Genomic DNA, 26,789 nt, shown 5'->3' on the forward strand with positions numbered 1-26,789 from the left:
GCTGCCATATCATGGATACAGAGGAAAAATTGGTTTTCCTTTTTTTGTTTCGAGGTGAAATTTTTTTTTTAGAAGTTTGAGAAAATACGTCGACATTCAAAATATCGAAATTTTCCAAGGTTATTGTTAGTAATCACATGAAAAGGTATATATAATAATTACACCGCGCAACATGATTTTGTCTCAAGCATCAAAATACCGCTGTTTACTAAATTAAAGGTTGCTGAATCCATTGCCGTTTTCAAAAGTATCATAAGCACGTCTAGTTTTTGAGATATTACCTGTTGAAAATGCAAAATTTTACTATTTCAGCCAACTTGTATGCAAGTTTGTCAGCTTGTATGGCAATTTATTCGCTTAAATTGCCACAGAACTCAAACTTCATGTAAATAACAATTATTTTCAATACAGTCCATAATACTTTTGATGCCCAAAAATATTTTTTTATGGTTTCGAAAACTACCGTAATTTCGGGTGAAATTGATCATTTTTCACTGTTTGCTTTGTATGCTTTCTAAAATTTCAACAATATCATACAACTAAATGCAGGAAAACAAGTACGACGGTGAACCTCATTGGCTCATGCACCGACATTTTCTAACAAAAGTGATATTAGTGCCAAAAATCAGCTCTAAAATTAAAAATCGGGAAATCCCATTTCGGGGTGAAATTGATCACTTGTCAATGTGATAATTGTAAGTTTTGAAATTAACTATACATACCTAATTTGGGCCTTATCAATTCAAATATGCTCGCCAAATTCTTAACGAGACAATATTTATGGAAATCTATCTATATAAATAAAAATGGAGTGGTGTTCGTATGTCACGAAATGGCTCACGAACGGAGCAACGGATTTTGATGATTCTTTTTGCATTTTGTTCGTCAAGGGTTCCGACGTGTTTGTGTGTATAAAAGTTCCAGGATGTTCACCGGGAAAGTCGGAAAACGAGAGTGAACGGAACTATCATTTTGTATGGGACGATTCATAGCGGTTTACAACAGCCTACTTGATGGCAAGATGAAGTTTGCCGGGACCACTAGTACTCAATAATTAAATTTCAAGAATACCGCGAAAAACGCCTAAATGTAGGCAATTTCCAAAGGATTTCTCTACTATGTAGCAGAAAATCAAATTTTTCAACAAAACGCAAATGCAACAAAACAATTGGTAAGAGTTTTGATAGTAAAATTCGTTTTGGAGATATATTTTTAGAATCCTCACAAACTTTTAGGTTTACACCATGTCCAAATCCTTGTTTAGAACTAGAAGTTTATGGATGTCTATCAATTTCACACCAAACTTGATTCTGGAATTTTGCATTATTTTCATAGAAATAAACATTCTGGGACACAAAAAACTTCACTATACATAAATATACATTATTGAGGACAAACACCGTTCATGTAATATAGGTAACAATGAATTTGGTGCATTATTAGTAAGAAATAAAATCGCGTGACACGGTGATCAATTTCACCCTCCTGATCAATTACACCCGAATTTACGGTATTGTATTTTGCCATTTAAGAGAACAAAGAATTTTGTATGGAGACGGCATTCATATGTGAAAAATCAATTTACATATTTTACATGCTTGGTGCATAAGTTCACAAAAAGTTTGATGAATCATACTTCAAATTTCATGTAAACATCAATGAAAACAGTATTTTATATATTTTTGGCTACCTGTACCTATAAATTGTGACATGCTGGAACATTTCTGAGAACGGCAACAGATACAGCAACCCCAAATCTACTGGAGACACATAATTTGATCCATGAGACACGCAATAATGCCATTGTTGTTGCTCTGTGTTCTATAGAGTAATAATAAGGGTTGATGTCGACACTTTAAATGACGGATATTGATGCATATTGCTTGAAAACTACATAGAGGTTGCGTTGCGACGATAAAAAATGTGTTATCATAAGCACGAAACGAGCTCACCAGTTCGTAATCCATTCTTGACTGAACACGAATATCTTCTCGCACAACACAATTCTTACACGACGCCACGACAAAACGAACAACAAATACACGATTGCCATGACTTCCACGATGCACTCTTTATCACAGGAATACTTTAAACCTGAGAGAGAGGAGACAGCTGGCTTAGATTGCGAGCTCCCAAAAGTAAAGGGAACCTGTTATCAACTGTCACTGGAAAACCGTACATTTGAAGGGCAGAACGTGAAAAAACGTCAAAATTCAAATAAGCGAAATTAAAATTTCTAGGTGTTCTTCAATTATTTCCTTATTTCATTTCATTAGTTGTGTGTTGGCAATTTGCTATTGATTGTTTATATACATTTCATTTCCAAAGCAAACAACAAGAAGTGAATATGATTTTGACCAAAATAAGATAATCTAACCGTTGTGCCAACCCAAGTCAAAGAAGGCAAGAAAACATGCCAACTGTCAGTGAGCTGTCCCCTCTCTCTCAGCTATAAACCTAAATTTGCAGAAAAATATACACTAAGTTTTCATAAATAAATACTCAACATAGGTTATTTTTGTAACATACCAGAAGAAACACGTTAGTGGCAAAACTAAGAAAAAACGTGACATATTTGTGACTTTTTCCGCATAATCAGGCGCATTTCGATTCATTCGGAGATATATACTGCCCTGAATCGCAAGTCAGTCCCATCTGTAAAAAGTAGGCATTTCTGAAAATGGGCTGTAAAGTTTCCAAACTCGATTTCCATACGAATGTTCAAAAAATTCCAGAGGATTGGAACATATTCAAATCTGAATGAAACTTTAACAACTTGCTTTTCACTACGATATCTTCACGAGAAAAATAAAAAGATGACCAAACAACGGTTCAATTTTGTGTAACATGGTGCGGAAATCTATAGTGGGACTGATATGCGGTTACTTTTCATTATGAGATCTTATTTTTTCCGACAAATCATATTATCTCATTAGTGCAGCTGAAAAAGCATTGGAAGATATGTTAAAACTGAACTCAACTCGATTTTGACGAAAATGCAGATGGGACTGACTTGCGATTCACGGCAATTTGGTATTTGCTCTGCTGATTCAAACTTTTGCCTCATTATGGTCAAAAAATGATTTCCATTAATTTTTATAAAAAATTATACAACAAAATTAGAACGAAAAAACAAAAAAATAAAAAAGCTTTCATTTTTTTATGTTTTATGCTATGAAACTTCGACTACAAGATACAATTATAACGTATAAAATCATATAGGGATGTTATAAGGATGTTCAAACAAAAATTGAAAACACCAAAATTCATAAATTCGCGAAGAAAAAAAAAATCTTGTCCAGAACGTGGTTAGATCGATTTTAGCGACAAAAAAAAAACAATTTGGGTATTAAATGTTTGATATGACCATAACTGGGAGAGGGATTGCAAAATGTTTAGCAAACTTGTTTGTTTCGATTGAACGTTGCATGAACTATGACCACAAAATGTGAATAAAAGCAATTTCTTGGATTTTGATAATATGTTTCATATCACTGATTTTCCATAGATTTTATGAACCGTCAAAAGAGGAAACTTGCTTCGAATGGGCGTTGTTACGGAATTCTTGAGCCACCTTAATAAGCATATTCAGAATTCACTTACCGATTGCGTTGAGCGAAGCCTGTTCTCCGGTGGCGGCCATCGCCGCTGCAGCCGCCGATTTGTTTTTGAAATTCTTCTTCCGCATATTTCCGGCATTCGGGAGCAATCCACCGGCGGTCATCTCCACAATCGTCACCGCCGGCGAAAGCAGCTTACTGTTGTAACCCCCATCACTGAACCCTATACCCAACTCTTCCATCCGCTGTTGTTGCTGCTGTTGCTGGTTCTGTTGATGGCTGCTAGGGCCTGCTGAACCCCCATTATATGCCGAACCGCTGATGACCTGGATGGACGGGCCGGAAACTCCGTAGCGTTCGTCCAGCAAATTGTCCGACTCGTCCAGCGACATCATCTCGGTCATTTCGCCGCATTCGCTCATAAAGGACTGGGAGTGGGAGGTCATGTAGCGCAGCCGAGGGGACCGGTTCGTGTTCTGGGGGTGATGTTGGTGATGATGATGATGTTTGGCCATTTTGTTGGTCATCTACCGGCGCGGCTGAACTGTCCAACCGGCGAAACACGGTTGTTCTTTTTTCCCTGGCCTCTCCGACTGCGGTAATGAAGATGTTTTGCTCCCGTTATTTGAGTGGATGGTTTTTATATATTTTTTTGCTTATGAATGGCAGCCTGCGCACGTAAAGCGCCACGTTTTTAGGTATCCTGGTAAGGTCGAATGGTCCCCACTAAAAGGCGGTCATAGTCGTAGTCGTTTTGTGGCTGCTGATTCGTGACGGTAAACGGCGGTATCGTCCTCAAATTAAGAGTCATTGCCATCCAGGAGCACTCGAAGGGCGGCCGATGAGTGAAAGTGAAGTAAAAACGATGAGAGGGTGTGACGAGGGTTTGTTGGAAGGGTCTCGGAGCAAATTAATTGGTCATTAATCTTCAACCGTGTTGTCGGCGCATATATTTTTTCCTAGTCTCAGGGAGGTGCGGTAACAATTAGTCCTGGTGGCGACTGACTGCGGTGGTGACCTGCGGATGTAATGAAGATAAATACTCGTGATTAATGGCGGGAGAAAGTGGTTGGTCGCGGGAATAATTTAGGAGCAGCCTTGGCGAATTATGAATGGACAAATTGATTGACTTCTGCGTAGTTGGAATGTGTCAAATAAAAACGTTGACAAATTAACCTCAAACATGTACCACTTATGAATAAGAAATAATGAAGAAACAATCAATTGCAATATTTGAAAAAAAGCGTTTTGATGGTATAAGCACATCAATCAAGTTATTAGGAACAACAACGTATTAAACACATTATTGATGACTACATTCACACTCACCTAGGGGCGGCCATCGTAAGTGGCCATCTAAAGGGGGATAGTGGTATAGGTCCATACAAAAAAAACTTAAAAAAAAAAAAAACAATGTAGTGACAAAGCCCACGAGGGATCTAAAAATCCAAAACAAAAAAATTACCTCGTCACAGCTTCTTAGTGAAATTAGTAAAAAATTGGTAAGGTTTGTTCCACATATTTTTTGACCATTTCGTATATATTTGTGTGCTCTAGTTGTCATAGCGAAAAACTTATTGCATTCCTTTGACCCATAAGAATTATTCAGAGGTGAAAATTTCATAAAAAATAATACACATACTGTCCCGTGCAAAAGTTTGAGTTCACCCCCTAAAAACATACAAAAGTGTTTTGTTCATATCTCTGTGATTACACGTCTAATTGAAACTCGCACTCGAAAGGCAATGAACTATTCATACTTCATGAGTAATTTTAATTTTTTATTTTGTGTCCTGAATTTTTACTTAAAGTTATTACATTTTTTAAGTACACACTGGCAAAAGATGGCGGAATTTCTCAACATTGGATTGACCAAAGTTTCAAATCAATTTGTCATTAGAATAGTGATCTTATATTTTCTGAGGAGAACTTGCAAAAGCTCGGCGGGGAAGTCTGAAAACTTAGGCTTTGAACCGTTTCACCAGTTTGCTTGGCAATTAGTTAAAATATGACATTTCGATAGTTATTTTCTCCTCAAATGGTTAAATTGAACTTCGCGGTCGACCCATTCGAGCTTTGACAGTCGAGTAGTTATTTCAGAACAAAGTTGACAGATGGTTAGTTATTCTCAATTTCACGGGAGTAGAAAATAACTTTCGCACTGTCAAGTTTAACCATGCTCCAGAGCAGGGATATTTCTAACCGGAGGGGAAATAACTATCGAGTTGTCAAATTTTAACTAAAAGTTAAACGGATCACAGCCGTAATGTTAATAAAATAGGGGGTGGTACAATTAACACCATGCCTTTTCCCAAGAAAAAACAAATTTCGATGATTTTTTATCAAGCACGGACGATTTAGAGCATAAATCGAAATGTTCGGGTTGATACGGAGGTCAATTGAAGTGGAAATTTCACAGAAAGTTAAGATTTTAGAAATCCACGTTTAAAAAATAGAACTGATGTAACTTTTAGCTCGGAAGTTTTGAAGTTTTTCAGTGAGGTGAATATCGTTATGATTTGATGTCAAATCTGGTACCTTTAGAATTATTTTTGAATGGGTTACAATCATCGATAGATATATTTTCGGTAATGCAATGCAAATTTTCAGAAACATTTGTTTTGCTTATGTTTTTTGCATGATGTTCATTTTACCCGCATAGTGCATTTGCATCATTTTCTGCTGGCGATAAAAATATGTGAAAATTTAGCTATTTAAGTCTGAATTTGTGTCGCTGCTATAGATAAGATCGCTATTTTTGATGTTGTGCGATAGAACTATACAAATTCCTCATTTTTCTATCAGAAACAAGGTGATATCCTTAAGGTGTTCATTTTACCACCCCTTCCCCTACTTACTTAAAGCACAAAAACTCTGTGAAATCTCATACCAATATTGAACGCACCATTATTTACGTGGAAGTGAGCTATAAACTATTGAATTCGGTTGAAAAATGGCAGAATTATTGACAAAAATGACTTGCGTGCGGCTCAGGTAAACCCAAACTCTTGCACGATAACTTAAATGACTGTTTCATTGATTTTGATTAGTTTTCAAATTTTTCCGCCAAAATTATGTTAGTGTTCTTCAAAGAAAGATTGCGGCTCTAATGACGCATCAATTGTAAATTTTGGTCAATAAAATGCTGAGAAGATTGGTCATGTTTGTTTCAGTGTATTCTCTGAAAAATGTCATAAAAATTGTAAACAAAATTCAAAAAATGTTGATGTCAAAATATGTACGAAGTAAATTTTACGTATTGTCTTTCGAATGCGCTATAGAGAGCTTCAATTAGACGTGTAATCACAGAGTTATGGGCAAAACACTTTTGTATGTTTTTGAGGGGGTGAACCCAAACTTTTGCAAGGGAATGTATGCAAAAGTTAGGTATAGTCCAGAGCGTTAAAGATTAATCATAAATTTAATCATGATTCATGATTATGATTAATCAAAAATGTTAATCATTAATCACAACAAATCAAAAGTTAATCATTAATCATTAATCATAATCATTGAAATATTATGTTTTAATCATTAATCATAATCATAATCATAAAGATCGCTAATTTTATTCAGTAATCATAATCTTAATCATAAGTCAACAATTTAATCAATCATCAATCAATCATTGAACAAAATTTAACAATTTTTACAAATTGCCTTCTAATATAAAGAAAAAATTTGCATTTTTATATCTTATGACACGAACAGTGATAGTTTAGAGTAGTGTTTGATCCTTTGCTCGCGTCACTTGCTCCTTCGGGGGCGGGTGATGTGAGCAGGATCAATCGTTTTGCGCGTCGCTCGCGTGGCATGATAAATTTGTGGCGCCGATCGCGAAGCAGGTTAGTAATGTTTTGATCCTTTGCTCGCGTCAAATTATTTATCATGGTCTAATCGCTTATCAAAGTGAATCCTGTGACCCAACGATCCTCCCCATTAACAAACTTTCCTCCCAGTAACCTTTGTGGAGATGCAGAGGCAAACACGGTCTCCAAATAGCAAAGGTTACACACTAACATTCCTTCCTCCAATCTCACCTGACTGCAAGGACGTGGCCGGCGCCGTTATTGACCCTGTATAAAAAGAGGCACTGAATTATGCACACTGAAGAAGATTATGGCAATCCCAGCCGAACTTCTAGTTGATTCTTTGTGCATTTTCACTGACTTCGGTCAATCACGGAATAGCAACCATTGATATGTGTAGTCAGTCTAAGCTAAGCTAGCTAAGCTATGACACGAACAGTGATAGTTTATGCCCAAGGAAGTTCCAAATCCAATTGCTTTGTATCCGCGGACGTTACCATAAGACTAAAACGACCCTTAAATAGGGAGTCGATGACGGTTATGGACCCTTTGCGTATTATGGACCCCCTACAGAAAAACATAAAATTAACACTCAAAGCAACTTTATTCCTATGAAAATCCACCGGGGGAACTTCGAATACATTGTTAGTCAGCAGTTTCAGGCAAAATATATGATTTGAGACGCATAAATACAGATATTTGAACAGTTTTGTAAATGAAACCACACAAGAGGGTCCATAATACGCATTTCCAGGTGGGTCCATAATAGGCTCGTCGGCAGCGAGCCGGATTACATAGGAATCAAATGGAGGGTCCGTAATACGCAACGTCAAATTTGTAAACAATCCTATTATGGACCCCGGGAGGGTCCATAATAGGCATTCGGACAACAGTTTTTCAAATACATATTTCGCTGGAGAAATCGAATGATTTTGTATGTTTCATAGACGTACTATGAAGTAAAGACATTGAATTTGTTGTTAAACTCCACAAAACGTATATGCATCTGAGATATCATTGCGGAAAAGCGTCTAGAATGAATTTCAGCTACTAAGGGGTCCATTACTAGCATTGAAACCCTATTTCCTCCATATAAGATGGTGCATTTTCTCAGTTGTATTTAATCCGAATCCGAAGATCCGGTTGGAAGCTTGTGAGTGGTACAATTCTACAGGAAGTCAATGTTGCTGAACAACGATCGGAAACGTGAGGCACGATGGATTTTCGTAGGCATCAAAACAGAATCTGCGATTTTTTTTTTTTTTAATTTCTTTATTAGTATCATTCCAAACATTACATTCATTTCTTATATCTAGGTGTTCTGTGTTATTAGACAACAATTTGGTAAAACAAATTTAAGATTTTATTAACATTTTGTTAACAACATATAACATTTCATTTGCCGTAGCAGTTCAGATTATTTGCAGGTGAGTTGATTTCACCTGCTTATAAGAGAAAAAAAAACGCTTTAAATATACTTAACCTAACTTAACCTAAACATATAACGCATTAATCGTGGCAATAGAAGATTGTAACGATTTTTGCCTGAAATTATTTATTATTTTATTTGACTTTTGTTCCATTGTTTCAACATTGGATAATCTGTGTAACTCATTGGTACTATACCAGGGAGGAAGCCTCAGAATCATTTTCAAAATTTTATTTTGAATTCTCTGCAGAGCTTTCTTCCTGGTATTACAACAGCTAGTCCATATTGGTACAGCATACAACATGGCTGGCCTGAAAATTTGTTTGAATATCAAAAGCTTGTTCTTAAGACAAAGTTTTGATTTTCTATTAATAAGGGGATAAAGACATTTTACATTTTTATTACATTTGGCTTGAATGCCCTCAATGTGATTTTTGAAAGTTAAATTCTTATCAAGCATGAGCCCTAGATACTTAACTTCATCTGACCAATTTATTGGAATCCCTCTCATCGTGACAACATGTCTACTTGAAGGTTTCAAATAAAGAGCTTTTGGTTTATGTGGGAATATTATTAGTTGAGTTTTGGAAGCATTAGGAGAAATCTTCCATTTTTGCAAGTATGAAGAAAAAATATCCAAACTTTTTTGCAATCGACTACAGATGACACACAGGCTTCGACCTTTGGCGGAGAGGCCTGTGTCATCCGCAAACAAAGATTTTTGACATCCCTGAGGTAACTCAGGTAAGTCAGATGTGAAAATATTGTATAATATTGGTCCCAAAATGCTGCCTTGAGGAACACCAGCTCTTACAGGAAGTCTTTCAGATCTGGAGTTCTGATAATTAACCTGAAGTGTACGATTTGACAGATAACTTTGAATTATTCTAACAATGTATGTTGTAAAATTAAAGTTTTTCAATTTTACAATCAAACCTTCATGCCAAACACTGTCGAATGCTTTTTCTATGTCTAGAAGAGCAAGACCAGTAGAATAGCCTTCAGATTTGTTGGAACGGATCAAATTTGTTACACGTAAAAGTTGATGAGTGGTTGAATGTCCATGGCGGAATCCGAACTGTTCATTGGCAAAAATTGAATTTTCGTTGATGTGGGCCATCATTCTGTTCAAAATAACCTTTTCAAAAAGTTTACTGATGGAGGAAAGCAAACTGATTGGACGATAGCTAGAAGCTTCTGCAGGATTTTTGTCTGGTTTTAAAATTGGAACAACCTTAGCATTTTTCCATTTGTCAGGAAAATATGCTAATTGAAAACATTTTTTAAATATATCAAATAGAAATGATAAGCTACTTTCTGGAAGTTTCTTGATGAGGATGTAGAAAATTCCATCATCGCCAGGAGCTTTCATATTTTTGAATTTTTTAATAATAGTTCTCACTTCTTCCAAATCAGTCTCCCAGGCATTTTCGAAAACGTTCTCTTGATTGAGAATATTTTCAAACTCCTGAGTAACTTCATTTTCAATTGGACTAGTAAGTCCTAAATTAAAATTGTGCGCACTTTCAAACTGCATAGCAAGTTTTTGAGCTTTTTCGCAATTAGTTAGTAATAATTTGTTTTCCTCTTTCAATGCCGGTATAGGCTTCTGAGGTTTTTTCAAGATTTTAGATAATTTCCAAAAGGGCTTAGAGCCAGGGTCCAATTGCGAAATTTTATTTTCAAAATTTTTGTTTCTTAATTGAGCAAAACGCTTTTTGATTTCTTTCTGCAAATCCTGCCATATGATTTTCATAGCAGGATCGCGAGTGCGTTGAAATTGCCTTCTCCTCACGTTTTTAAGACGGATCAAAAGTTTAAGATCATCGTCTATAATCACGGATTCAAATTTTACTTCACATTTTGGAATTGCAATGCTTCTGGCTTCAACAATGGAATTTGTTAAAGTTTCAAGAGCATTGTCAATATCAAGTTTAGTTTCTAAGGAAATGTTAACATCAAGATTAGAGTCAACATACGTTTTATATATATTCCAGTCGGCTCGTAAATAATTGAAAGTGGAGCTGATAGGATTTAGAATCGCTTCATGGGATATTTGAAATGTAACAGGGACATGATCAGAATCAATATCAGCATGAGTAATCAATTGGCTACAAAGATGACTAGAATCGGTTAAGACCAAGTCAATCGTAGATGGATTTCTAGAAGAGGAAAAAGATGTAGGGCTATCAGGGTATTGAATTGAGAAATATCCTGAAGAGCACTCATCAAATAAAATTCTGCCGTTGGAATTACTTTGAGAATTATTCCATGACCGATGTTTGGCATTAAAGTCACCAATGACAAAAAATTTTGACTCATTGCGAGTCAATTTTCGCAAGTCAGTTTGGAGCAAATTAACTTGCTGTCCAGAGCATTGAAAAGGCAAATAGGCAGCTATGAAAGTATATTTACCAAACTGTGTTTCAACAGAAACACCTAAAGTTTCAAAAACTTTAGTTTCAAATGATGAAAACAGTTGATGTTTTATACGCCTATGAATGATGATTGCAACACCCCCACATGCCCCATCAAGTCGATCATTACGATAAACAAAAAAGTTAGGATCTCTTTTGAGTTTAGATCCAGGTTTTAAATACGTTTCGGTAATAACTGCTATATGCACGTTATTAACCGTAAGAAAATTAAACAGCTCGTCCTCTTTACCATTCAGAGAACGAGCATTCCAATTTAAAATATTTAAATTATTATTTGGATCCATTAGAAAAACGTAATCCAATAACAATTTGATTTGTAAATTTTACACCTACTTGGACTGCTTCAGTCATAGTGGTGGCTTTGAACATTGCATCAATCATTAGATTCAATTGTTCAGTTAGAAAATTAAAATCAGAGGCAGACATGTCATGTGATTTCCCATTAGAATTTTCGGTAGACGAAGATGCGGAGTTACCTGTGGCGGTAGGGTTTTTTTTCATTTGATTTGAAACAAGTAGAATGGGTACCCATGGATCGAACAGGGGAGGAGTTCGAATTTCCTGCTACAATATCGGCAAAGGATTTACCGTGGGTAGATACATTCGAAATTGTAAGATTCGAACGGCTATCCGACGAATTAAAATTAGTTTGTGAATGAGCATGATTATGATCTTCCTGATGGGTATGATTCATGATCAAGCGATCGTTAACTGAAAAATGAGCATTGTTCGATACTCTACCAGGCAAATTCCGGAAACGACCGTTATCGTAACGGATATTATCTTTCATCTGCCTGGCACGAGCCTCAATTACCCTTTTGCGTGAAGGACAATTCCAAAAATTGGACTTATGGTTAGCCCCGCAATTACAGCATATGAATTTGGTGGTATCTTCCTTCACTGGACAGACGTCCTTAGCGTGAGAAGAACCTCCGCAAATCATGCATTTAGCATCCATGCGACAATTTTTTGTACCATGACCCCACTTTTGGCACCGACGGCACTGAGTGGGGTTCTGGTAATTTCCTCCAGGTTTCTGGAAATGTTCCCATGTCACACGGACATCAAACAAAAGTTTTGCTTTTTCTAAAGCTTTAATATTATTTAGTTCCTTTTTATTAAAGTGAACTAAATAATATTCTTTAGAAAGCCCTTTCCGAACAATGCCAGAATGGGTTCTCTTTTTCATAATGATTACTTGGACTGAGGAAAATCCAAGTAAATCATTTATTCCATTTTTGATCTCTTCAGGTGACTTATAGTCACTTGAGAGACCCTTCAAGACAACTTTGAACAAACGTTCAGTTTTGTCGTCATAAGTAAAAAAATTTGTGCTTCTTCTCTTCAAGGTGTTTGAGAAGAAGTTCACGATCTTTAATAGTTTCCGGCAAAACGCGACAGTCTCCTTTCTTTGCGATTTGGAAGGAAACCTTGATTCCCCTAATGGAATTCAAGATCTCCTGCCTAAATCCCCCAAATTCGGAACAACTGATCACGATAGGCGGCACTCTTTGCTTCCTCACTTGAATCAAAGAGCCTGAGCTAGAGGCTGCTTCGATTTGGTGTTCGGAAAATTTGTCTAGAGCATCGAACTGATTGCTCATTTCGATACAATTATTCATTTCACCCTTGGAAGAAAGTTCGCATTCCGAGGAAGCGTCCTTTCTTCCATTCTTGCCACGTGTAGTGACAGTTTTAAAACCCACTTTTTTGGAAGGAAGTAGTGAATTCAGAGATTCATCCTTCCTTTTGTTAGTTGTTGATACCATGTTTAGTTAATAAACGAAAGAAGACGTGACCTTCGAGAGGTTTTTTTCCCAAGACGGTGTCCAAGAAGGATTACCACCGCTAGCTTTCGCCAACGGGTCCAACGAAAAATCGAAGGCACGGGTCCAAACAAGGATCGCAAAGGGATCAATAGTAGAAAAAGTAGTACTGAAAAGTACTGTTTTAGTAGCACTGAAAAGTACCGTTTTTAATTTTAGCACTGAAAAGTACTGTTTTTGTAGCACTGAAAAGTACTGATTTATAGGCCAGGAGAAGTGGATGAACTTGTCATTCATTTTTCTGTCAAATCTCATACAAAATCTACTTTTTCTTTGACAGAAATTCACTCTAGGTGAACCACTTCCCCTGGCCTATTGCTTTAGGTAGTTTTTAAGAAAACTTCCAAGAGCAGAGAGAATTCGTGTACGCACAGCACGAAGGTACGATGCGCACCAGAATCTGCGATTAAACACAAACAACCGTTCGGGCGCTTCATTCGTTCGTGTTTCATTTTCGGATCGCCGTTTCTCCCGACGCTATCATCGGGTGATTTTCCATCGCTCGATAATGTGAACGGTACGATCTACGCTGGGGCCCAGATAGCCGTAGCGGTAAACGCGCAGCTATTCAGCAAGACCAAGCTGAGGGTCGTGGGTTCGAATCCCACCGGTCGAGGATCTTTTCGGGTTGGAAATTTTCTCGACTTCCCAGGGCATAGAGTATCTTCGTACCTGCCACACGATATACGCATGCAAAAATGGTCATTGGCATAGTAAGCTCTCAGTTAATAACTGTGGAAGTGCTCATAAGAACACTACGCTGAGAAGCAGGCTCTGTCCCAGTGGGGACGTAACGCCAGAAAAGAAGAAGAAGAACGATCTACGCTGCCTGCTCTTTGCGAAGAACAGGAAAATATTCATTTCGATCATCTTCATGCCGGCTTGCAACAATCACGCTAAACTTGCTCCGCTCAAAAATGAGTACCGAGCGCACAAAATTGGCCTCTTTTCGTGCAGCACAGATTCTGTGCAAAAAGGCTGTGTGCAAACGGTGGTAAACAAAACTGAATGAGTGAATTGCGCACAGAGAAGGAACGCTTGAAATGCGGAATCCGTTTCCATTTTTGTTTTGCTTCTGAAAACATAAAAAAAACATTCCAATTTTAAAGATTTTCCGAAGCGGAAGCAAATGGGGAAAAAACTTTCGCATTTGCGACCATCTTCCGGCTTTTCGCTAGAAAACATCTTAGAAAACTCCTCATCTTACCAACGGCCAACTGTTTGCTGCCACGCGGGATATCATTGACAGTTCCGTTTCCATCGATCCCGGACAGCCGAAGGCCAAAACGTCGGCAACTCACAGAATGAGTGCGACCTACTCAGAATTTTCACTCAGTCAGCCAGTTCTGCATTGGTTGCCTCATTCTATGTAGTTTCAACACATGCGCTGCGTGGAGCTGGCTTAGCGTGGAGTGTTTGCTTGACTTTACGAGAAGAAGCAACCTTGCAATGAATCACGAGAATGAACAGCGCGTGAATAAATGACTCCTACGAGTGGAAAGGCTTCGCGAACCACTTATCGGTGTGTTCATTTTGCTTCTTCGCGTTGCATCCGTTCGTTATTTTTGCGATGCTCTTCGTGACGCAAAAATGAAAAATGAATTTTGGCGAATGTTGGATCGCGAAGATGAGTCGATCATTGTTCACGAAAAAGATCCATCGCAATTCTGATTCAATGAATCAAACTGCACAACAGAACGACAAGAAGTGTTGTTATGCAGTCCAGAATGTATTGTGGCACATAAATAGTAATCGCGGCGAAGTAGGGGTGGTTTTAATTCATCAAATGGACCAATGCATAGGTTCACTATTTGACGTTTGAGCGGTGCCGTGTTATTTACGTGAGCATGGAACGATGCACGAGTTCACTATCTGACGTTTGAGGGGTGCCGTGTTATTTACGTGACCATGGCAACGAGTGAATTCGGCACCGCTCAAACGTCAAATTAGTGAACTCGTGCATTAGTCCATGGACCAATGCACAAGTTCACTAATTAGACGTTTGAGCGGTGCCAAATTCACTGGTTACCATGGCCACTTAAATAACACGGCACCGCTCAAACGTCAAATAGTGAACTCGTGCATTGGTCCATAGCTATGCTTAATGAAAATCAAAACAATATGGAATGGTTTATTTCTTGATATCCAAACCATACTAGTTGAGAAAAAGGCATAATTTAAATTGAGCATTTTCTTGCCTCTAATGTGTATCCCCAACGGACGAGAGCATTAGCGCGCAAGCCGTTTCCATCGATATTCAGGAACAACGTAGGTTCGAATCTCAATGCAGGTAAATGTTAAATTATATTGATGATGTTTAACAACTGCAAGTTCGCTGCTTCAAATGGAATCACGGCAGTAACCAATAACATAACATAATCAGATAACTTGATGATGAAAGCTAAAAATATATGGAGTGAATATATGTTTGGTTTTAATCGTTTAATTTTTTTTTTTTTTGCTATATGCCATGATGCTTTTATTGTACATTCTTAAGTTTCTTATACAGCATATGCATTTATTCTACTTTATCAAAAGCAATTCATTGACATGCACTAATAGTGCATTACAAAGTGCTGACATGTGGCTTGCCGATGTAGCTATAAATCAACTATTGTGGGGCCTTTTTCAACTTTAAATCTACTTTAAAGGTGACTATGAGACAAAAAAAGCATTATATCGCATACATTTTATTCCACTGTAGAGCAAAAATAATGCATGCATTTGCAGCTTGGTGGTTACTTGGGTAGGATCTCCCCCTAAGTCATTCATACTTTTCACTCTCATTCATTGACTTTTTCATCCAACAGCACACATGCAAGGACTCCATTCCCATCATAAATTCACTAAAAATGGGAAGCCTAAACCCTTAATTAGCGACCATCCCCCATATTTATTCATTAGGCGGGAAAAGTTATACATCATCTTGAACTACGCACTTCCACGCGTCATGCAGCTCATCAAATTGCGAACTCTTAGTAAGTTCCCAAATAAAGGTCCTGCCTCTCCGTTCAGCCAAACGAATTTATGTAGGTTACGACAGTGACGGTCGGAAAATCGATGAACAACCTCTTTGCTACTCGGTTGATGATGGCTTGAGGAAGTGGGAGTGGAAATCAGTCCACGTACTTCAAGTGGAAACCAGTTGCACGAACCGGCTTTCTGCTCGTGTCAAAAGTTTTCCTCGATTGTGCCAACTGTTGTTCTCGGAAAAGTTTCCACGTTGAGAGAATTTCCTTAATGCTTCTCGTGGTCGACCACCATCTCTTTCACGTGAAATATTTTTCGGTGGAAGGAATGGGTTAACGGATTGAGTGCCCGACCATGCTGCCAAGAGAAAGAGAGCCGGAAAACCGACTCGCTGTTGTAGAGTGAGGAAAAATTTTCGACGAAGAGAAAACTGTGGTTTGTGTCTTTGCTAGATAAGCTTTGCGGCACTGACAAAAGATGGCACTATGTGTATATTTTTTTAACCAATCAATTACGAATTTTGTTGGAAATTGCGAGCAGTTATACTGTTGATCAGAACTGAGTTCCAAGATGTACAATTTTTCAATCAAGATAAGCATCCAATTAATTCAGTGTTTCTGTTATGCGAATCAATTTCGATCTAAACAAAAGCGGTGTCACCCAACCGACTCCACCCATAATCTTGCACAATCCCATTTCCATATAGCAGAGCACAGAAGGACCATCTATTGAGGCAGCCATGGAGGTAGGCCGAAATCGCTTATCATTGTGTTTGCACTGTTGTTCGTTGTTCGTCATTGAATATTAACCAGGCGGCAGAAAAACCATCAGGCGCTGCCTAACCTGGTAGAAGGGAAAAAGTACGATTGGTCTGAGCTATTTTTGTCCGTTAGTATATTTACATAGAACGTACTTTTGCTTGCCGCGGCAATGTCTAGCGCGGTAATACTGTTTGGGCTGGAGAAGCGGGAAGACATTCGAAGAAATTTCCTGTCTAACCAGGTTCTTCGATTACATGTCTTACGAGCTTCGAGTGGAAGAATGTTTTATTTTAATTATTTGAATCACAAATGGGAATCGTTTGATGGATTGTAACGAGTTATGCAATCCCAGTACGTATTTTGTATTGAGTTACTGCCATTTGAAGGTTTATGGTATGGATTCGCTATTTGCTTATTCATGTCTGAAATCAAGAGTAAATTTCATCTGACCTACTTATGACCATAGAAAATCTGAAATCCCGATGGATTTTTTTTTGGTTTAAATTGAATTCTCCCCATGGTAGTGATCACTTGCCCATAATAACCTCTATCAGAACTAATTGTGAAAGGTCAGAACAGTCAATTCAGGTTCCTTTTGACCTCACTAGGAATATCGATTGGCAAAAATTTGCATCAGCGGTAACTTTTGGTATCGAATCATTCAACACTCTCCCACCGTTGGATGAGTATCGATTCCTAACAGAATTGATTTATAAAAGTGCATTAGAATACCAAAAGCAACGAGTTCCAAGTGCATCCTTCAAACGTACACGTACACCTGGTTGGGATGATGAATGCACTCTGTTGTATCGAGAAAAATCTAACGCCTTTAAAGCTTTTCGTAGATATGGTACCTCAGAACTTTATTTAGAGTACTCGAAGCTCGAAAAAAGACTGAAGAATCTTATTAAAGCGAAGAAGCGTAGCTATTGGCGACGTTTCATCGATGGCCTCTCACGAGAAACTTCAATGACGACGCTTTGGAGAGTGGCTCGCAACATGCGAAACCGCTCATCCTCAAATGAGAGTGACGAATACTCCAATCGTTGGATATTCAACTTCGCAAAAAAGGTCTGTCCAGACTCAGTTCCAGCTCATCCGCCTTTTTGGGAAACTCCAAGAGACGACTCTTTGGACAGACCATTCACTATGCTGGAATTTTCTATGGCTCTTCTTTCATCAAACAACTCCTCTCCGGGACGCGATATGATTAAGTTCAATCTTCTTAAAAACCTCCCTGATATCGCTAAAAGACGGTTGCTTGACATGTTCAACTCATTCATGGAACACAACATTGTTCCACCTGAATGGAGACAGGTCAAAGTAATAGCTATTCAAAAGCCTGGGAAACCAGCGCCTGATCATAATTCGTACCGCCCGATCGCTATGTTATCATGTTCAAGGAAATTGTTTGAAAAAATTATCCTATCGCGACTCGATCACTGGGTCAAATCAAACAATATGCTCTCCAGTACTCAATTTGGCTTTCGCAAGGGCAAAGGAACAAACGATTGTCTAGCGTTGCTTTCATCAGATATTCAACTAGCCTTTGCTGACAAGGAGCAATTGGCTTCAGTTTTCTTGGACATTAAGGGCGCTTTTGATTCAGTTTCCATAGAAATATTGTCAGAAAGCCTGCACAATAGTGGACTACCTGGAATGTTGAATAATTTCTTATACAATTTGTTGTCAGAAAAACACATGAGTTTCACTCTCGGTCAACTGACAACTTCCAGAATTAGCTATATGGGTCTTCCCCAAGGCTCATGTCTAAGTCCCTTGCTTTATAATTTTTATGTTAAAGATATTGACAACTGTTTGGAAGAACCATGCACGCTTAGACAACTTGCAGATGATGCTGTGGTCTCTATGAAGGGCCCACGAGCGGAAATCTTGCAAAGACCATTGCAACATTCCCTTGATAATCTATCCACTTGGGCTAGAAATTTAGGGATCGAGTTTGCGCCGCAAAAAACTCAACTGGTTGTATTTTCTAGGAAGCGGAATCCAGCCCAACTAAAGCTTAAGCTATTGGGAACAGACATCGACCAGTCTTTGACTTCAAAATACCTTGGGGTCTGGTTTGACTCAAAAGGCACTTGGCGAACCCATACTAGGTATTTAACGGAAAAATGCCAACAAAGGATCAATTTTCTACGAACAATTACCGGAACATGGTGGGGTGCTCACCCGGAAGACCTCCTAAAACTCTATAAAACAACCATTCTCTCTGTTCTAGAGTATGGCTCTTTCTGTTTTCTCTCAGCAGCAAACAGCCACCTTATTAAATTGGAACGAATTCAATATCGTTGTTTGCGTATCGCCTTAGGTTGTATGCATTCGACTCACAATGCGAGCCTGGAGGTGCTGGCAGGGGTTTTACCACTACAGAACCGATTCTGGGAGCTCTCGCTAAGAATACTTATTAAGTGTGGGGTGAGCAACACACTCGTTATCGAAAACTTCGAAGAAATGCTCAAACTGAATACTCGGTCAAAATTCATGAGAGTTTATCTCTACTACATGTCATCTGACATAAGTCTTCCATGTTATAACGCTCCACGTGTACACTTCACCAATGACAGTTCCTCTGTTGAATACGATCTGTCCATGAAACAAGCTATTCATGGAATCCCAGATCAACTTCGATGTATAACGATTCCACGTATTTTTAACGCAAAGTATCAGAATGTCGATTCCTACAGGAGATATTTCACTGACGGGTCCCGCATCAATGGATCCACTGGCTTCGGTGTCTTCAATGAAAACTCTTCCGCCTTTCGAAAACTTCAGGAACCTTGCACGGTTTATGTTGCTGAGCTGGCAGCAATCAACTTCGCTTTGGGGATGATCTCAAACATGCCCGCAGACCACTTCTTCATCTTCTCGGATAGCCTCAGTTCTATTGAGGCACTCCGATCGATGAAACCTGCAATGCATGCATCTTACTTTCTTACAAAAATAAGAGAGCAGATGTGTGTACTGGTCGAAAGATCATATAAGATAACCTTTGTATGGGTCCCCTCACATGGCTTAATTTATGGCAATGTGAAGGCGGACTCTCTCGCAAAGGTGGGCGCTGAGGAAGGTGAGATTTATGATAGACGAATTTGATACGATGAATTTTTTCATTTAGTACGTCAAAGTTCTCTTCACGATTGGCAAAGCGCCTAAATGGCCAACTGGGACGGTGGTTACATTCCATAATTCCTAGAGTTTCCTTGCGAGCCTGGTGGAAAGTTTTGGACGTAAGTCGAGATTTCATTCGCGTGATGTCAAGACTTATGTCCAACCATTACTCGCTAGATGCACATCTACACAGGATTAACCTCGCGCTGAGCAATATTTGTAATAGGTGTGGTTCCGGTTATGATGACATCGATCACGTAGTTTGGCAGTGCCCGGATATGGACGCCTCCAGAGCACAACTTTTGGATACCCTTGCGGCCCGAGGTAGACAACCCTATGTTCCAGTTAGAGATGTGTTGGGCACCCGCGATTTCATTTATATGGTCGCAATTTACGATTTCCTTCGCTTGTCTTTTATAAAAGTTTAATTCTCTTGTGTTCTCTTCTCCAGTTTTTTTTTCTCTGTGTTGTCCCTTTTGTGTTGGATTGAGGATCCTGGCCATCCGGCAGACGAATACCGGCAAGAAATTGGTATCAACGCCATGACACGATAATAGAGCTACCACGCTATACCTCCCGGATGAGCTGCAGCGAACCCTAAACCCAATCCTTACCATGTCCTTCCCTTTCAAAATTGTGACCATTAACCTCGAGTTGCCACGAGTACCCTGGCTCCATCCCATACTAACTTTGGAAATGAAAAAGTAAATAAATTGTAAATAGTACAAAATACGAACTTCGGCTCCGTAAAGCGTTACACGCATTTGAGCCCCAAATAAATGAACTAGTAAAAAAAAATAAATTGAATTCTAAGATTTCGAGTACTTCTTTGAAATTAATTCTAGATTATTAGAACGTTTGTGCAATACTTCTTATTTCAGTATAAGTTATACCTTATACACCTATACGAATACATAAGAGCCTTAGACACCTCATTTAACGATCGTTATGAGACCAGTCATATTTTAAGATTCTGGTTCATGAGAGAGTCTTGCTAAAGACTAACGTTTCCCAACCGGCTGTCGGCGGACCCCTAGTGGTCGGTGTCGACCTGTTAATGGGACCGACAAGCATTTTTTTTGGCGGAATCCTCTTGAAGTTATCAGAAGAATTTTTGATGAGATTATTGACATCTGCCAGCATAATAGTGACCCTTCATAGTTTTCTGATAATATTCATGATTGATATCTGTCATGATCCTCGGATAATACCTGTCAAAATTCAAAACCATATTTCTCATGGTTTACAATTAGTTCTTATGTTGTCCATTACAAAAATTATAAAATTTTCATAGTTTTTATAGAAAATTCTTGCTAGGGTTCAGAAGAAGTGTTAGTGTTGGAACACGATAAACGAATGCGAAATTGGCAGCTTTGTGCAAGGAAAGCTCTCATTTAATAACTGTGGAAGTGTTCATAAGAACACTAAGCTGAGAAGCAGGCTCTTTTCCAGTGAGGACGACGAAGAAGCGTTCTGGATATATTTATTTAGAGTAATGGAATGGTAGAGTTCGTTCGACTGAATTAGTGTTATATCGCTACATGTAACATGCCAGTTTCGGCTGAGTAGTCTCGGAATAACCAAACAACTTATTTGATTTCAACGTTTCGACCACTTTTCTGGACTTCTTCAGGAAATATTACATGATGGAATATATTCTAACTAACAATCGCTGTTATGTTCAGTTAATTCATGTTCTCAGTTAATTTATACTGAGGATCAAAGAAGATTTCACACATGAACACATGTGGTAAACTCCAAAGCTTATGGTTTGCATATCAAGAATATCCTTTGATTCATTTCATGATCTTTGACAGATTTCTGCTGCTCATCTTTTAAAGATTTCAGATTTATTTGAGAGATTCTTATTGAGCATCTGGAGCTTTAACTTCGAAATAACTTCAATAAACTTATCTGACTCAATACTTTTTTTAATTATTAGTGACACTTTTCACCACTAGACTCAATACTTAAATTCAAAGAAATCTTTCGTGCCAATAAACTTTAATTTAAAAAACAATCATTTCCAGTAGCCCGTGGGATTGGAATCAAACATTAAAGGGACCACAGATGCAAAAAAAAAAAGTTGAGAACCACGGCAAAACACACTGCGAGAATCTGGATTCTCAAAATACACTGCTAAGGATTCTCAAAAAATACGGCCGAGTATTGAGAATTACAGCCTAAGAGGATCCTTCTCAGGATTTAAAACTAAACACGTACCTTCTTAGGATTCTGACTGAATTTTGAGCAGCATTCGCTCAGAACACTAAGAAGGATTCGCTCAGATTTCTTAGCAGCAAACAGCAAACAGGGGAACATGGCCCAATACGCACTGATGGGGTAAAATGGCTCGACTCGTAATATCATTCCTAGAACCTTTCAATTTGTATTCTTTGCCAAACGATGTAACAATATATTTACCCAAGAGTAGCCACAACAACCATAGCACACAAACTCGTAAATTTTACCTTAACGTCTCAATGAAATTCAACAATTTTTCACTTTTTGCTTAAATTTTAAGCTTTTCCGATGATTTTTATTTACGAACAAGCGTTTCCATGCCACAGAGCAAACTGATGGAGACACTTGGTTGATGACTCTTCGCTGTCAATAAAAAATGGCATTCGATCTGATCCATTCGAGTATTTTGAACCACCCTCATTTTGCAACCAACTTTTCAATACGATTTGAAACCGAAAAAGTTAAAATTTGGCAGACTTTTTCATGGTGGTGGCTAGCATATATTGTTCAGTTACCATCCTCACAGTAAGCCGAAAGCCCTTAAAATTTGGATCTTATTACGACAAAATGACAAAAATCCTTAAAGAGGATATTTGAACCATTTAACCTAAGTAAGTTTCACACAGAATCCTGAGCTGGGTTCACTCAGAATCATGTGCAGAATTCATTCACAATACTGAGCTAGATTTGAACGTAATACTCAAAAGAATTTTTCATTCTGAGAGGACAGGAATCTAAAAAAAATTGCCGAATCATTTAGAAAATTTTGCCAATGATTTTCGGAGAATCCTGCTTATGTTTCTGAGGGAATCATCCTCAGGATTATTACTATCCTGCTTAGGATTCTAAGCAGCTCCTATTTAGGATTCTGAGAGAAACCTGCCTGGAATTCTGAACAGATTTCAGTCAAGGTTTCAGAACAAATCCTGCTCAGGATACAAATGTATTCCGGCTCAAGTTTCTTAGATAATTTTGCTGAATTATCTGAGTGAACTCTGCTCAAGATAGTGAGCCAATTCTGCTCAGCATTCTGAGCAAATCCTCCTCAGGGTTCTGTGCAAATCCTGTTCAGTGTTCTGAGTAAATCCTGCTTAGGGTTCTGAGCAATTCCTGCTAAGGATTCTGAGCAAATCTTGATGAAGATTTCGAGAAAATCCTACTCAGGATTCTGAGCAAACCCTTCCCAGGCTTTTGAGCAATTCATACTAAGGATTCTGAGTATGTCCTGCTCAAAATTCTGAGCAAATCAATCTCAGGAATTCTGAGCAAGTCTTGTTTAAGGTTCTGAGAAAATCCAGCTCAGGATTCTGAGATAATCTTTCTTAGGATTCTGAGCAAATCCTGCTCAGGATTCTGACCAAATCCTGCTCAGGGTTCTAAGCAAGTCTTGCTCAGTGTTCTGAGCAAACTCTGCTCAGGATTCTGAGCAAATCTTGTTTAGAATTCTGAGCAAATCCTGCCCAAGATTCTAAGCAAATCTTGCTAAAGGAATCTGAGTGAACTTGCTCAGGAATCTGAGCAAATCCTGATTCTTAGGAACTCCTGCTCATAATTCTAAGCAAATCCTGCTCAAAATTTTGAGCAAATCCTGCTCAGGATTCTGAACAAATCCTGCTCAGGATTCTGAGCATATCCTACTCATGATTTTGAGCAAATTCTACTCAGGGTTCTGATTGTGAGTAAATCTAGCTCGGGATTCTGAGCAAGTCCTGCTCAGGATTCTGAGCAAATCCTGCTCAAGATTCTCAGCAAATCCTGCTCAGAATTCTAAGCAAATCCTGCTCAGGATTCTGAGCAAATCCTGCTCAGGATCTTGAGCAAATCCTGCTCAAGATTCTGAGGTATTCCTGCTCAGAATTTTAAGCAAATCCTGTTCAAAATTCTGAACAAATCTTGCTCAGGATCCTGAACAAATCCTGCTCAGTGTTCTTAGCAAATCCTGCTCAAGATTCTGAGCAAACCCTGCAAGATTCTGAGCAAATCCTGCATAGGGTTCTTAGCAACTCATGCTCAGGGTTCTGAGCATGTACTAAGCAGGATTCTGAGCAAACCTTGCTCAGGATTCTGAGCAAGTCCTGTTCATGATTCTGAGGAACTGTTAAGGATAGGGAGGTCAGAAAACATAATTTTAGGAAAATTTAATTTGAAGCAATTTTCAATCTGTTATTTTCAAACCATTTACTACTTGTGGTTTGTTACATATTGTCATATTAAAAATTTATTGAAAGGTTGCATAATATTCTGATAGCAATCGTCCGCCAAGAGCCAATAAAATCAAAAAAATGACGAGAATCCTCAAGCTTACCAATAATATTTCAAGTTGTATAGTTGGTACAAAATTACAGCAACTGTTCGTAAAGTTCTGGCTCAATCTGAGAGTTCCCTGAAAAAATCTGAGAGTAACCCTGAAGTAGTGCGAAACTTTATGATATTCTAGGATTCTAAATGCGATTTGCATTCTTGAATGCACTGACATTTGTCTTAAAAGGCGCTACAGGAATGCTAATATATGTATTTGTTCGGATACCAAAGCAGCCTTGAACGCTTTGGAGTCAAGAACTTACACATCAAGACTAGTTTGGGAGTGTACCAAGCTACTGCAGCAGGTGTTCTATGGTAATAGGGTAAATCTTTATTGGGTTCCTGGAAATTGTGGAATAGAAGGAAATGAAAAAGCTGATCAGTTAGCAGAACAAGGTTCTTCCATGTAATTTATCGAGCCTCAACCGTTCTTCGGAAGGGCCTCTTGTGCCTTGAAAATGCAATTAAAGAGCTGGATGAAGGAAAAAATTAAACTTAACTCGACGAACACAATGGACTCTCGTCAGTCAAAACGATTCATCGAACCATATGCCTATCAAACGCTGAGGTTGCGAACCTTAATAAACACGATCTAAAGTCAAAATTATTTGTTTTAATTTTGTCCTAGAAAATTGGAAATCGGTCAACCGGTTCGAAAGTTATAATGTTAAAAAAATGCGAAATCTCAGTTTTTCTGGTCACCCTATTTTGGAAATAGTTACCCTAATAAAAAAATCCAAAAACACGTGTATCCTTATTTCGGATAAGGAACAAAATAGCAAATTTTCACGAAATTCGGTGACCTACTAAATTGGTTTTACATGGAATGGCTGTGTACTGGCTTATTAACAGGCGACTGCCCCAGCAAACGTCACCTTAAAATTATAGGTAAATTGCCAGAAGATTTGTACCATTTCTGCAGAGCACTGAACATTTGTTGTGCAAGTGTGTTGCTCTATACCACAAGCGTTGTAGATATTTAGATAAAGGCTTGCTAGAGCCTAATAAAATTCGGCACTATCATCCAACACAGGCACTAAATTTTATCCGAAACGTAGTACCTGATTGGGATGCACGCCAATAGCTGTGGAGATAGTTATTTCATACAGTAAAATATTTCAACAGTGGTATCATGTCCCCACAAAGGAAAAAAAAACCTTAGATGATCTGATGGACGTCGTTGACGAAGATGACGAAAATTTTGTGAATGAGAAGTCAACTCAGTGAATAGTGTTGTATTTCTAACGTGATGAATAAAAAAACAATGGTGAAAGAAGAAGAAAAACCATCTAATATGCCCAGATATCTTAAGATTGCCTTCCTTTCGCTTCTTATGGCTTTTTGTTATCGATGCTCAAAAATTCAAAAACATGCAATATGAAATTTCATGAGCAGTCATGAAGTTATTGTCAAAAAAGTTGATAATTTACAGTAAAACGGGGAAAAATTTGGAGAAAACTAGTTTTGATTTTAAACAAATTTGGCGTTATACAAATTATTTTTAAAGGGGATGACGTGAACATTTACAAAATTGACATAATAAATTACAAAGTGATGTAAACTTCTCCGAAAGACATATTTATAACATGAAAATCCACCGTCAAGCCACCTCTAAATCTTAATATTTTTGGCTCAAATTTTGAAATTTTTCGTATTATGTGAACTGAACTCAGATAAGCACGCAAATTTTCGGTATTAAGAACTTTGGAAAAATAAACCGCACTCTAGTGTACACTTTATTGAGTTGTAATCTCTGTTATGCGAACAAATTTGTTGGTTGGGTGGCTTAGCGTTTTCCAATATGTCTGTTTAGACTCGTCGTTAAAATAGTACATTAATGAAATAGTTTCCCACAGTTCAACTTAACCTACATTGAGTCGATCACGATTACGGAAACAACCATTTTAGCAGTATTGGACACGGTGGCGTACCATGAATTTCACCTATATTTCAATCAATATAGCGATATGCTGCTGTGGATGACACTCACATAAATTGGACCCTAAAATCAATTGTGTTAACGATCAACGCTCCGTCATCGTAATCATTGTCATCATCGAAACTACAAAAGCAGTTTTTCTGCTCAAAACAGAAAACTATTCGATGAAAATGTATTCACTGTGTTTCTATTGGAGCATAGAAAATGTGAACACATTTTCCTGTAAATTTACTTGATTTTGAACAAAAAAAACTGCTTTTGAAAATTTCGAAATCAATGACGGATCCTGCCCCCTTATTCGGAAAACCCCGAAAGCAGATTCAGATTTCGCGTCACCCCGTTATTCAGATTCCGAATTGATGATAACCGCACTTTTATTGCGT

At 38.1% G+C, this 26,789-nt stretch overlaps 1 protein-coding gene across 1 annotated transcript in view; it reads right to left on the reverse strand.

Annotated features, from left to right (window-relative positions):
* Positions 1–26,789, reverse strand: part of LOC5571970 (SKI/DACH domain-containing protein 1) — a 291,750-nt gene that overhangs the window by 8,830 nt on the left and 256,131 nt on the right. Inside the window, exon 4 of the mRNA XM_021850814.1 lies at positions 3,604–4,578. Within this exon, the coding sequence (XP_021706506.1) occupies positions 3,604–4,087 (484 nt within the window). The 5' untranslated portion in view covers positions 4,088–4,578. The remainder of the gene's footprint in view (positions 1–3,603; positions 4,579–26,789) is intronic.

Source organism: Aedes aegypti, chromosome 3, assembly GCF_002204515.2.
Source record: "Aedes aegypti strain LVP_AGWG chromosome 3, AaegL5.0 Primary Assembly, whole genome shotgun sequence".
Classification (NCBI taxonomy): domain Eukaryota; kingdom Metazoa; phylum Arthropoda; class Insecta; order Diptera; family Culicidae; genus Aedes; species Aedes aegypti.